This window comes from Equus caballus, chromosome X (genome assembly GCF_041296265.1).
Source record: "Equus caballus isolate H_3958 breed thoroughbred chromosome X, TB-T2T, whole genome shotgun sequence".
NCBI classification, from domain to species: Eukaryota; Metazoa; Chordata; class Mammalia; order Perissodactyla; family Equidae; genus Equus; species Equus caballus.
Genome location: NC_091715.1, coordinates 14423596 through 14438460, shown reverse-complemented (window position 1 = coordinate 14438460; position 14865 = coordinate 14423596). Strand labels below are relative to the sequence as shown.

At 36.7% G+C, this 14865-nt stretch overlaps 1 protein-coding gene across 23 annotated transcripts in view; it reads right to left on the bottom strand.

Annotated features, from left to right (window-relative positions):
- The window catches only part of PPEF1 (protein phosphatase with EF-hand domain 1), a 122704-nt gene that overhangs the window by 53086 nt on the left and 54753 nt on the right, over positions 1-14865 (bottom strand). For all 23 annotated transcript variants that reach the window (XM_070258013.1, XM_070258020.1, XM_014728774.3 and 20 more), the window contains 2 exons: positions 8822-8985; positions 1522-1636 (listed from right to left, as the gene is read on the bottom strand). In XM_070258013.1, coding sequence (XP_070114114.1) covers positions 1522-1636; positions 8822-8985 — 279 coding nt within the window. The remainder of the gene's footprint in view (positions 1-1521; positions 1637-8821; positions 8986-14865) is intronic.

Sequence of the window (14865 nt, the reverse complement as noted above, 5' to 3'; positions counted from 1 at the left end):
AAGTGGAGATTTTTAAATGAACAGAACTAATTAATCCATTCCCTAGTCTTTGTCTCATGATGAAAAATGAAACATCAGTCAGAGAAATGCATGATGGGAGTTGGGATAGCAGATATGGGCGCTGGCTCTAACCTGGGATGCAGAGGACCTGATTTTTAACTCTGACCCTGCCACTAACTAGCTGAGTGAGCTTGTGGGGGTAGGGGGGTAGGTGGAGTTACTCACAGAAATGCATGGAAGGCAATACACTTTTCGCTCTGGGCCTGAATTTCATCTGTAAGAGCAGGCGATAGACTAGATGGTCTCTGTAACAACCCTTCGGTTCTTACACTGTGTGATTCCATGACTTTCATGCCCTCTAATTAATTTATGTCTTCTTCCAGATCCTTTTATCCAAAGACACGTCTACAACGGCAACTGGAGGTATACTGGAAACATGTGGGAGCAGATCTGACTCTCTGTTTGGCTTGTATACACTCCGATAGCAAATCTAGCCCTGGGTCCATAGGCTTTGTGGGTCGGCATAGCTTCCTGAGCCTCACAACCCCAAATTCTTTATCTCCATGAAAAGTAAGAGCTGGTGAGGCCTTGCATAAAAGGCCCCCACTGCTGCGATGCATCATCTGCTAGGCAGAGATGTGGTGGCCTGAGTAGGTTGGAAGTGAACCATTAAAGACTCTTCAAAAGTCTGAGTCAGGGCATGTCATGAAGCATGTACTGCTACATCAAGTCCCTGTCACCACTATCAGATGCTAGAAATGGAAATGGTCTAATTAGATTGTCAAATCCACTTCTACCTGCCAGAGTAAAAGAAACACGGGCTAAAAACTGATTTGGAAAATAACAATCACTATTTTGTAACCTAAAGGCTTAATTAGAAGTTAAGGGAATTGCTGTTCCTTCCACGCACTCCATTCTCAGACAGTTGCAACCATGCTGAGCACCAACTGTGTTGAATTTCAATGTGTACCGTTTCTTGAAGCAATATCCTGCCAGGCTGGCCTATATGATAACAAAATCTCAAATCTTGTTATTTAAAAGAACAAGGAACAGATTTCTGGGACATTCCCACTCTTCTAAAAACTGCAGAGACCAGTTGGAAAAATCTAAAACAGCAGCCAAGGGCAGAGAGGAGTTTAATCTCCACCCTGCCTTGGGCTTTTCTCTTCCCAGTATAATGGCATGCACAGGCCCACCTAGAAAAAGCAACATGGAACAAAGATAATGAGAGCTAGACGGAGGGCAAAGAACACTTATTCCACCCATGGGTGGTTTTCCATATTAAAATGCTGCCTGTCTTTATAAAAAGCTATGAGTTCTTTAATTTCTCACATAATTAATTCCTGCCAGCTGGTATGCAAAACAAAGACAACATGGGGAACAGTATTATCATGATAGATAACTCTATATTAACACTTTTCCCTTAATACAGTCCAATTTACACAGTTTTCAAATTAGGCAAATGATGTAGAACCAAGAGACTCCTAAATATTAATTTGGCAACTCTGCTCTGAAACTTACCACAAATTGTTATCTGTTTGGAGGGAGAAGTTTTTACGTGAGTGAAATTCGGCATTTGCTTCAGGACTTTCTTGGTTTCAAATAGCACTTCTAACACATAATAAGCATGAAGTATCTGCGAAGGCAAAGCAGAGGAAATAGATATGATGAACTAGGAAGAAATGCATGACTGTGTGGAAAGCTATAGAGGTAGAGCATACGACCACATTTCAGGTAGCTGTATTTCAGGATAATCTCTAAATTATTATTAAATAGATTATTCTAGCACAGTGTCTGGCATATAATAAGCCCTCGCTAGAGATTTGTAAATTGAATGAACAAATAAACATTCCTAGGACATTTATACTCTCACGGTCTTAACTGACATCACCTATTCACAGAACATTGCTGATTATTCTTGGCCCTTAGAGCCCAAGAGAAGTGACAGGAAAAACAGGAGACTCCTTTGCCCTAAGGAACCATGCAGACAAATAAATAAATAAATAAATAAATAAATAAATAAATAAAAGATAAGGAGGGAAAGAAGAGAAACTGAGAAAGAGAAGCAGAGAGAGCCTGTGGAAGAGAGGCTGCTTTGCTTTTGGGACAGCCTGCCACCTGGGATGGTAAGTAGGTGTGGTGCTGGGATGGGAGATCTCACAAGGCAGCCAGACAAGCCCCAAGGAACTCCTGAGCCAAGCATCCCAAGTGTGGCTCAATATTTGGTGCACAGACATGAAAGTTTACAGAACAGCAAGCACATTAATATACAGCTCTAAGTATAAAACATATTCCAAACCCAAATAAACCATTTGGATTATCTCCTATTATGACTATTCATCCCGTTGCTCTCCTCCAGTTACAGTGTTGATGATATCATTGTTTTGGACAGATTTACTCCATTTTCTCCCCCGGATTTTTGTTTGTTTGTTTTAAGTCCCGTGTTTTGTTCTCCATTTAATTATAAAATGTTCCAAATACATAATCCAGAAAGCAATATAGCTGATACAAATTTAACATCTGCTAACACCACTTGATGGGTCAGGACTGTTTGTACCTGTGCTGTCCAATATGGCAGCCACTAGCCCCCTGGGGCTGTTGACCACTTGAAATGGGGCTGGTCAAAATTGAGATGTGCTGTAAGCGCAAAATACAGAGCAGATTTCAAAGGTTTAGTATGAAACAAAAGTTAAATCTCTCATTAAAAAGTTTTAACATGATTACATACTAAAATGATAATTTTATATGTTGGATTAAGTAAAACATAGTATTAAAATTAATTTCACCTGTTTCTTTTTACTTTTTTAAGTGACCACTAGAAAATTTTTAACTATGTATGTGGCTCGCATTATATTTCTATTGGACAGCACTGGTTTAGATTATTGAAGGCTGAGAGAGGGGTCATAGCTACATATCATTCAGATACTGCTTTGAGTATGAGATTCAGGACAGATGGAACTCTTTGGAACAATTCTGTCTTGTGGTGTCCTATTAAATTTCCATTTTCATAACTATTAAAATAACAAAATTATTTCCTATCCCAGACCCCAAAAACATATGACTTAAGTTTGGAGAATTTTCATGATTAAATATTTTTTAAAAACACAGGAAACAGAATTTGAAGCAATGTGAGAATTAGGAGGAAAGAGAAGGGCCCCTGGATCTTGATTAGCAGGGAGAGACCCATATTTCCTGTCTGTCCAAGACCTAAGGAACTGCTAAGAATTTTCCCCACAAAAGCATTCTAAATTCATTGTGAACTTTCCTTTAGCCACATTTTAAAGGAACAGGCAAAACACTTTTATATAATGATTTATTTCAATTTGTACATTTAATCAGTTGATTCCCAACAGCGGCTTCAGTATTACCTTAACTTGCCATTGTAGATTTTCTGGTCCATTTGTAGCACTAATCAGGGGAATTGCTGTCTGAAGAGGCAGTTCTGTTTTGTTTTGTTTTGTTTTTCAAAGTTAAATTAACAAATATTTATTGAGAATATATTGCAACAAGAGAAAATTCCTATTTTTAAAATAGTTCTTCTGGGCCCTTTGTCAATTGGCTAAAATCACTTTGGTAATATTAGTACTTGCTTATAATGCTATCTTTCAATAGCATTATAATTGTGTTTACAATTGCAATACTAAATACTCAAAAGAGTTAACTGAGATGTTGGTTTCTCAGATTAAACAGCAACTTAAAATATTCACATTCTTCTAAAGGCATTGAGGGAAGAAAATACTACTTTTAAAGAATATTTCTTTTTTTAAAAGTAGCTAGCTTTTAAATGAGAAATAAATCTCATTTTTTACTTGAAATAAAAATTTAAACAATAAAAAGGAGTATAACATGAAAAGCAATTTCTTCCCCAGACCTCAGTCCCCAACCCTGTCCCCAGAAATAGCCACTGTTTAAAAAGTGTCTTGAGTATCTTTCCAAAAGATATTCTATGCATCTGCAAGCATACAAAAATTAATATAACCACATACGAATATACAAACACATGTATAAATATAGAATCCCTTAAACAAAATTTGGCATATTCATACAAAGGATATTATTCAACTCAAAATAGGAATGAGGTACTGATACATGCCACAACATGGATGAACCTTGAATACATTTATGCCAAGCAGAAGAAGCCAGACACAAAAAGCCACATATTATATGATTCCATTTATATGCAATGTCCAGATTAGGCAAATTCACAGAGACAGGGCTACGGCAAGTGACTGCTTAATTGGTACAGGGTTTTGTTTCGGGGGTGATGAAAATGCTCTGGAATTAGATAGTGGTGATGGTTGCACAACATTTTGAATGTATTAAAAACCACGGAATCATACACTTTAAAATGGTTCAAATGATGAATTTTATGCAAATTTCAGCTCAATTTTTTAAAATAAAAATATATATAATATTTACATATTTATTTTATGTATGAAAGCACATTGTACACTATTGAACCTTTTACTCTTCCCTTAACATAATTTTTTAATTTCTAAAAAGTCAAAATTATCAATCTTTCCCATTATAGCTCCTTGGATTTTTGTTGTATCTTTTATCTCCTTGAATATATTAAGCATATTTATTTTAAACTCTGAGTCTGATAATGCCATTATCCAAATACTCTGTAGGTCTGTTTCGATTGTTTGTTGTTTGCCTCAGTTTTCTTTCATTAATCTTGTATCCTCCTGTGCTTGGTTAATATTTGTATTATGTTCTGGATATTGTATATGAAAACTTGGAGAAATAACTTGAGGCCTATTTTCTCCCAGAGAGGATTTAAATTTTCTTTTGGCAGGTGGCTAGGAGCACTAGCTATCTAGGATGATCTCAATTCAATTTCAGGAATTAGATGATTCAAGGCTTTGCTTCAATCCCTACAGAGTCAAACGACTTCTAGTTCACTCTTACTCCGAGGGTATGCCCTTACGGTTCTAATCTGAGAATGAAGGTTCTGGGGTGATGTCAGAGAAAATAATGGAATAGGTAGCTCTAAGGTCCCATCCCTCCACAGAAACATTGAAAAATCAAGCAAAAAAAACCTGTCGGAATCAACTTTGTTGGAACTCTCGAAAACAGTCAAACTTTATAGCAACCAAGCAAAAGGTGAATCAAGAAAAAGGCAACTTAAAAATGGCTCAGTGCAAGCAGGAAGTAAAGGCTAAGACAGATTTGTAAACAGCCTGGTCAAGCAGTGAAGGAGTGTACCAACACAGAGCCAATCTGCAAACACTAGGTTTCTCTTTTTTTCCTTTTTTTTTTTTTTATGGCTCTTAGTGTTCAAGAAAATCTCTGTCAAAACACTAGCTAAACACATGCTAAAGAAACAGAGACTTCAGAGACCTCACACACAACTAGACCTAACAGACCTCTGCAGAACACTCCACCCAAAAACAGCAGAAAACACATTTTTTTACAAGTGCACATGGAACATTCTTCAGGATAGACCAGATGTTAGGCCACAAAACAAGCCTCAATCAATTTAAAAAGATTGGAATCATGCAAAGTATCTTCTCTGACCACAATGGAATGAAATTAGAAATTAATAACAGAAGGAAAACTGGAAAATTCACAAATATGTGGAAATTAAACAACACACTCTTAAACAATCAATGGGTCAAAGAAGAAATCACAACAGAAATTAGAAAATACTTAGAGATTCACAAAAAGGAAAACATAATATACCAAAACTTATGGGATGCAGCAAAAACAATGCTCAGAAAGAAATTTACACCTGTAAATGCCTACATTAGGAAAGAAGAGAGATCTCAAATGAAAAGCCTAACTTAACACTAAGGAACAGGAAAAAGAAGAGCAAACTAAACTGAAAACCAGCAGAAGGAAGAAAATAAGGATTAGAGTGCAGATAAACGAAATAGAGAATAGAAAAACAATAGAGAGATTCAACAAAATCAAGTTGATTCTTTGAAAAGATCAACAAAATTGACAAACCTTTAGCTAGTCTGACCAAGAAAAAGAGAGAAAATGCAAATAACTATAATCAGGAATGAAAGCGGGAACATTACCTCTGACCTTAAAGAAATAAAAAGAATTATAAGAGAATATTATGAACAATTGCACACCAACAAATTAGATAACTTAAATGAAATGGACAAATTCCTAGAAACACACAAATTACCAAAACTGACTCAAGGAGAAATAGAAAATCTGAACAGATCTAGAATAAGTAGAGATTGAATCAGTAATCAAAAACCTCCAAACAAAGAAAAGTCCAAAACCAGACAGCTTCACTGGTGAACTCTATTAAACATTTAAAGGAGAATTAACACCAATCCTTCTCAAACTCTTCCAAAAAATAGAAGGTAAGGAAAAAATTCCTAATATTCTATGAGACCAGCATCACCCTGATAGCAAAGCCAAATAAAGGCATCACAAGAGGGCTGGCCACTCAGAAAACTAGGAATAGAAGGAAACTTCCCCAACATAATAAAGGGCATTTATGAAAAACCCACAAGTAACATCAAACTCAATGGTGAAAGACTGAAAGCTTTCCCCCTAAGATTAGGAACAAGACAAGCATGCCCACTTTCCCCACTGCTATTTAACATTGCACTGGAAGTTCTAGCCATAGCACTTAGGCAAAAAAAGGAAATAAAAGGCATCTAAATCAGAAAGGAAGAAGTAAAACTGTCTCTATTCACAGATTATATGATCTTGTATATAGAATATCGCAAATAATGCACACATACACATATATACACAAAACTACTGGAGCTAATAAATGAATTCAGCAAAGTTGCAAAGTAAAAGATCAACCCACAAAAATCATTTTTGTTTCTAAACATCAGCAATGAACAACCCAAAAGAGAATTCAAGCAATTCCTTTTACAATAGCAACCAAAAGAATAAAATACCTAGGAATAAATTTAAAGTAGTCAAAGACTTGTATACTAAAAACTACAAAACAATGCTGAAAGAAATTAAATACCTAATAAATGGAAAGACATTCCATGTTCATGGATTGGAAGACTTAATATTGTCAAGATGGCAATACTACACAAAGCGATCTACAGATTCAGTGCAATCCCTACCAAAATCCCAATGGGCTTTTTTGCAGAAATGGAAAAGTCAATCCTCAGATTCATTGCAAGGGACTCCAAATGCCAAAGCAATATTGAAAAAGAACAAAGTCAGAGGATTTGCACTACCTGATTTCAAAACTTACTACAAAGCTACAGTAATCAATACAATGTGGTACTGGCATAAAGATAGACACATACACCAATGAAACAGAATTAGGAGTCTAGGAATAAGTGCATACATCTGTGGCCTATTAATTTTTGACAAGGGTACCCAGAACATTCAATGGCGAAAGAAGAGACTCTTCAACAAAAGGTGCTGGGACAACTGCATATCCACGTGCAACGAATGAAGTTGGATCTCTACCTCATACAGTATACAGAAATTAACTGAAAGTGGCTCATAGACCTAAATGTAAGAGCTAAAAACTATAAAATTCTTAAAAGAAAACATAGGGGTAAATCTCGATGACCTTGGATTTGGCAATGGATTCTTAAATATGACACCAAGGGCACAAGCAACCAAAGAAAAATAATAAATTGGACTTTGTCAAAGTTACAAACTTTTGTGAATCAAAGGACATTATCAAGAAAGTGAAAAGACAACTTAAAGAATGGGAGAAAATATTTGCAAATCATGTATCTGTTAAGGGATTTTTATCCAGAATATATAAATAACTCTTACAACTCAATAATAAAAAGACAAATAGCCTGATTTTAAAACGGGCAAAGGATCCGAATAGATATTCCTCCAAAGAATGTATACAAATGGCCAGTAAACGTGAGAAGATGCTCAACATCTTTAGTTATTAGGGAAATGCAAATCAAAACCACAATGAGATACCACTTCACACACAACTAGGATGGCTATAATAAAAGTAAAATTAAAAAAAATAAAAACAACAGAAAATAACACGTGTTGGCAAAAAAAAAAACTGTGGAAAATTGTAACCCTCATGTATTGCTGGTGGGAATGTAAAATGGTGCAGCCACTGTGGAAAACAATTTGGCAGTTCCTCAAAAAGTTAAACACAGAGTTACCATATGAACCAGAAGTCCACTCCTAGGTATATACTCAAGAGAATTAAAAACATATGTTCATACAAAAACTTGCACATGAATGTTCATAGCAGCCTTGTTCATAATAGCTAAAAGGTAGAAAAAAATCCAAATGTCCATCCACTGATGAATGGATAAACAAAATGTGGTATATCCATATAATAGAATATTAGTCATAAAAATAAAAAAGTAATGAAACATACTATGACATGAGTGAACCTTAAAAACATTATGCTAAATGAAAGAAGCCAGACACAAAAGGTCACATATTATATGATCCCATTTGCATGAAATACTCAGAATAGACAAATCCAGAGAGACAGAAAGTAGAATAGTGGTTGCCAGAGGTGGAGGAGGAAGAAATGGTAATGGGTATGGCACCTCTTTTTGGGGTGACGAAAATGTTCTGGAATTAGATATTGGTGATCGCTGTAAAATCTTGTGAACGTACTAAAAACCACTGAACCGTACACTTTAAAATGGTGAATTTTAAGTTTGTGAATTATATCTCAGAACAAGAAAAAGAAAAAGGAAATGCTGTAAGCCTAGAGATAGAAGGTTTCTGTGCACCTGAGGAGACTTCTATTTAAGCTCTCACTTAATGTGAAGCTTTTTCCCAAGCGAATGCATTTCTGCTGTAGTGTTTTCATTCATTCATTCAACCGATAGTCATTGAGCACATGTTATGTACAAGAATCAGAGCAGTATCTGCTTCCACTTGCCTGTTGTTGCTTGAAGGCCTCAATAAGTAAATCAATATCAGTAAAAGTGAGAGGAAATTGCAGTCGAGGACCATTATAGGAGTCTGGGACGTCTACCAACCCCACATAGTCCTGTCTATCCTTGTCGTCCTGGTGGGTATTACCAAAAAGTCGACTGACAAATTCTGGAAAAGGAAAGACAAAAAGGGGAAAAAAATCAACATTCCCATACTTAAATGCAATAAACACCTCTTGAATACCTAGCCCATTATAAGGTACTGTGCTAAATGTTATGAATACCAAGGTTTCCCACTTATAACCATGAGGAGTGATTTGTTCTGAGATCAGTAGGTACATTCAGATGAATCACCATAATCTCTTCCTGGGTGAACATTTCACCAAAACAATGAGTTCATCAGTGGGGAGGGGAGGCAGAAGCACCAGGAAAACCGGTCAATCAAAATATTTTGGTGCTCTGAAGCTCTAACTCTACTCTTGCCCACTCTTATATCTCAGATTTTTACAAATAGGGCTGAAAACATAACAACGCATTGTATTTGGTTCAAACAGCTGCTGCTATTCAGGATCTACAGAAAATTAAACTGCAACATTCAACTTTTTCCCCTTTTAAACACTTCAAATTTTACTTAGCTATAATTGACTTGCTTCTCTCATCACATAAAAACAAATTTTCTGACATGATTTTTTTTCTTCTTGGTAACAAAGCAGATAAAGTTAGACAACGAGCCACAGGCAGAAGTACCAAAGGGCCTCTCTCTCGGAGAGACATTTCTATATAACACGTTGCCTGCATTGCTTATTTCAGGAGGTGCTGAGATCCAGGGGCCCTTGCCTGCTAGATTGCCTATGAAACGGCCCAGGAACAGAAATCTGGCCAAGTCAGGTGGAGAAAGATAAAAGAGGATATGGTCGACTGATTGCAAAAGTGACCCCAATTCTCAATCCCAACCTCTAGCCATGCTCTTTTTAATGTGATTTTGCAGCTACTCTTATCATGAGTTTATTTCCCTAGCCCTTGAAGCTGGGTTGGATTTGTGACTTGTGTTGGCCTAAAGAATGTGGAAGGAGTCCTACGTACCAGTTCCAAGCCAAGGCCTCAAGAGGCCTCATACGTTTCCATGCTTTCTCTTTTGAAACTGTGCCACTGTCATGAAGTCCAGGCTAGCCTACTGAAAGCTCCAAGACCATGTGGAGCAGGGCTGAGTCACCCTAGCCAAGGCTGTCCTAGATCAGTCACCAGCCAGCAGACCTCCAGACACATGAGTGAACTCCAGCTAAGATCCAAAAAACTGCCAAATCAAGCCTACCAAGATTAGTAGAAGTGCTCAGCTAATCTGTAGACTTGTGAGCAAAAAAGCAGTTGAGCTATTGTGGTTGTTTAACACACAGTATTATTGCAGTAACCGATAACTGAGACAGAGGACAATGACATACCTTCAACTCATTAACACTGAAGTGCTACTAAGCTCATTAATCAGAAGTTCTCTGCAAGCAGTTTCTAGCTTTTTGAATATATAGAGTGGACATGTTTGGAAGGTATGATTTTAGCAGATGTAGACAGCATACATTTTTTTTCATGATCCAGTTATGCTGAGAGATTACAGTTAAGAACTAAACTTGAAAAAATTTTCTAGTCATAATATTTGGTAATTTTAAAATGCTTTCTAAATTATTGTGTACCCCAAAATTTTTTTGGTGGTGGTTGATGATGTTTTATAAGAAGTTAAATTTAGGAGTAATAATGTCTGTCTTCAATGTGGTCCAGCAGAGGTTATTTTTCTCATTTGGATTTGATTTGAGATTTGAGAATAACTTAATTATTTCACTTTATGTTTGAAAACTAGAAATGCAGAGCATCTTGGTAAATTTTATCTCAGATTCATTATGTAAGCGGTAAAGCCTAAACACTCTACTTAACTATTTTAATGATCATGCCACTCATTTTTACTTGCTAGTCATTCTTAGAGATACATCCTGCTCCAAAGGAAAACTTTACTCTTCCTAACTCTACACACTGAAATATCAGGCTCCTCTTGTGAAAACAACAACAACAACAACAAAAAGCAAAAATAAAAACAACCCAGCAGTTTCACTATATCATTTTAAAACTGACTTGGGTAATCCCAACTATGTGAGGTATAAACAAGAAATCATTGTCTTTTCCCAATCATTGCCTTTACCCACGCTCTGTCAACTCTCCCTTTCTCATCAGCTAATACATCAAGTCAATTCCATCAGTTCCAGTTATTAAAACTCAGTCTTGTTGTTTAAAAATAAAATAAAAATATTGTTTTTCTTCTTAAAAAAAGAAAAGCTCAATCTGGTCCTTCCTTCCATATAGTTGATGACCCTCATTTCCTCTAAGTTCAGTGATAAATATATGAAAAAGCACCATTTCCCTAAAACAATTCTTAAACCAAAGCTACTCAGTATGAAATATCAGTAAACATCAAATCATAATCCTTCTGCTGGTTTTTAGCCACATAAAAAAGAATAACATAGATTCTCTTCCTAACGTGGGTAGCTAATGTGGGTCATGCACAAAAACAAGCAAAAGCTTTAACATTCCAAATGCAAGTACTGTCCTTGTGGGCTATAACTATTATAACTTGCCGGGGTCCCGCCCCGGCTGAGTCCAGGTTCCTGAGGGATGGACGGCGTCGGCGCAATGAGGGGAAAAAAAAGGGGACGTGAGACTTGGGTTGGTGTTAGCAAGTCCAACTTTACTGTGCACAAGTGTCGTTTATATATTTTTCAGGATTAGTACAGAAACGGTTCTACAAATATTCTCAGAGAGATAAGGAAGTAAAAAAACGAGCACAAGAATATTTATTAGCACTCTATTCTATAGAGGATAAGGTTAATGGTAGTCTTCTCTGCAATTAACTAGTGTTTGTTGTCTCTAAGCTAAAGGAGATAGGTACCTAGGCATCTGCTGTAATTCATGGTAAAGTTAAATCAAAGAGAGAAGGTCCAGGCCTCCGGACAGGACAGCAGTCCGTCTGGTTACATCCTGGTGGAGCCATCCCTGCCTCCCTCAATCATTTACGCCATTAGTGTAGATGGTTAATGGGAACAAAAGGCGACTCCAGGGTATCTTATCCCCAGGGCTATCTGCATTCTCAGGGGGCAGTTAAACATCTTTACTTCCTCGCGCCCTTTAGGGGGTGGAAGCATTCCTTTGTCTTTTAGATTGTAGAGCTAACAGTCCCTTAAGTACACTGCCGGAGACAGTATCACTTTGTTAGTAAAGTAAAGGGCTGAAAAGCTAAGCTAAACTATGTATCTTCAAGAATAAAAAACAGAAATAAGTATAGATATAACCTTGATAGAAAGCATGCATATAATTCAGAAAATATCAGGGGTGTTGGCCAGCCATTCTTCACCGAGGGGCATCCCTGCACCCCTCGGCCCTTCTACTCATCAATTATTTATTATTTATCGCTTTTAGGAGAAAACCTCTATAACATTTTAACAGAAAGCAGAAGGTCAAGAATAATATATAGATACTTCTTGATCATCCAATTAACCAGCAAACTTAGAAGGACGATGCATATATATATATTTAGACAAAGAACTGGAGGGAGAAGGAAACATTAACCAGATGGAGGCCATAAACCTAACTCGACATCTTATCTGGGCAAGATTCCTTTCTGCTTGTCTCAAATGGGACTGTGTGCTCCTCCATTAATTAACTGAAAAATATCTTGAAAGTTACCTGCAGGTGGTCACATTCTCTTACTATATTTAATTTTCCCGGGAGGTAGTGCCTCCCAAGCAGCCACCCAAAGGAGTGAAAACTGGAGGTTAAGAAAGGAAAAGGAATGAAGGGCAATTAGAAGCAGCACAGGTTTCAGAACTATGTGAGGGGCCGGCCGGTTATTCTTCACCAAGGGGCGACCCTGCGCCCCTCGGCGTTAATCGGCTGGACCCTGTCAAACAGCCGATCAAATGATGTAGCCACGGCTCCCAGCAATCACTAATAATAATATTTTAATGAATGTCAACAATATATGAAGATTTGTGCAACATGCAATTAGAATTAATCCTTACCTATTTGATTTACAATTCTGTCAACATGAATCTAAACTAATATAAGACAATCTTGAATTATAACCAAATGATACCTTTACAAGTTGTTCTAAATAAAATACCTCAAAAATATCCCCGACACACAATCTTTTCTTTTATTCAGCACAGACTTAAAAACTGGACAAGGAAATATTTAAAGCCCATAATTTTTTAAAAAAACAATATCTGCCTCTACCGCCCACATGTCACTTGGAAAACAAGCTCCAGATACCGCTGGAAAAAGAAAAGCACCAACTGAACCGCATTTGTAGTTATTTCATTTCTCAATTGTGAATCCGGATTAAGACCATGAGTGTCTGTATAATAAACTCGATAGATGCCAAAATGACATTTCATAAATTTCAACACCTGTTCCCGACTTTTAAAAAACTCAGAAAACTAGGAATGGAAGGATACCTCCTTAACACAATTTTTAAAATTTAAACCAAAAACAATGGTCTTTCCATTAAATTGTTAACAAAACAAGGATGGCTACTCTCACTGTTTCATTTTAACATTGTTCTGCTATCTCCAGCCAACGGAATTGAGGCTGAAATAAGAATAGTAACTATTAGATAGAAGGACATAAAAATAGTTACTTGTGGCCAGTGCAATTAAATATCTACACTCAAGAAAATCAATTGGAAATACTCCCAGAATTAATAGGAGAATTAAAATAATACAGAAGTTAATCACACTGGTTTGAATCACAACTTCACCACTGAAGAGATGAATAACGTTGGGAGGTTACCCTCTAAGCCTCAGTTTTCTTATCCACAAAAAGGATGATAATAATACTAGTCTCACTGGTTTGTCATGAAGACTAAGTGAAATGATATATTTAAAGCACTTAAAGACATGGCACAAGAGGAAGATGGGCACGGATGTTAGCTCAGGGCCAGTCTTCCTCAGCAAAAAGAGGAGGATTAGTGCAGTTAGCTCAGGGCTAATCTTCCTAAAAAAAAAAAAGACATGGCATACATTTAATAAATATCAGTAGTAATAATAATAATAATTTCATTAATGTTATTATTCTATAGTAGCACAATACAAAATAAATAGATATAAATCAAAAGCTTTACTAAATACTACCAATAATCATTGAGGAGATATAATGGGGAAAATATTCTATTCACCATAGCAACAAAAAATATAAAGTACTTGGTCTGATAGGATATTTTGGCTGATCTGGGAAGCAGAAAGAAAAGTCAAAACAACACCTCCACACACTCCATCCCACTCCCCACTTCCACCAGTTTCTGTTTACATCTACTACTATGTATAGCAGCTTTGGCTTTCTACCTGTGGGAAGAGGCTGATGTGAAAAAGCAGACTGGGGAATGGATGTATGGAGTCTCCCCATCGAGTCCTGTGAACTGGTTTTGAGGAATTTCAGTAGTAGGACACGGAGATGAGCTGCTTTCAGGTCACCTCTCACCTTTGGGACACCCAGAATGTTTCAACATATTCTGTCCTCCTAGGAAAAACCATTAATCTGGCCCTGAGATCTGGAAATGTTAAGTGACCTTCTGGTCCCTTTAATATACCCTGCTTAGGGGTCACAGCACTTCTGCCAAACAGGCCGAGGTGGAGGTTGTCTGGAACTTTCCCACCAAACAGGGCCATCAGAAAGCAACCTACAGTAAGGTACAGCATAGCGACTCTAGTTAACAATACTCTATTGTATATTCGAAAGTTCCTAAGAAAGTATATTTTAAAAGTTCTCACCACAAAAAACAATGTAACCATGTGAGATAATGGATGTGTTAACTAACCTTATTGTAGTGATCATTTAACAATACATACATATATGAAATCATTACGTTGTACACCTTAAACTTACACAATGTTAGATGTCAATTATATTTCAATAAAGCTGGAAAAATATTTTAAAATTGCACTCAACTTACAGCAATAATCTCTAAATCTCTTTTTCTGCTACATACAATAATTAAATCAGTATGGTTCTAGGA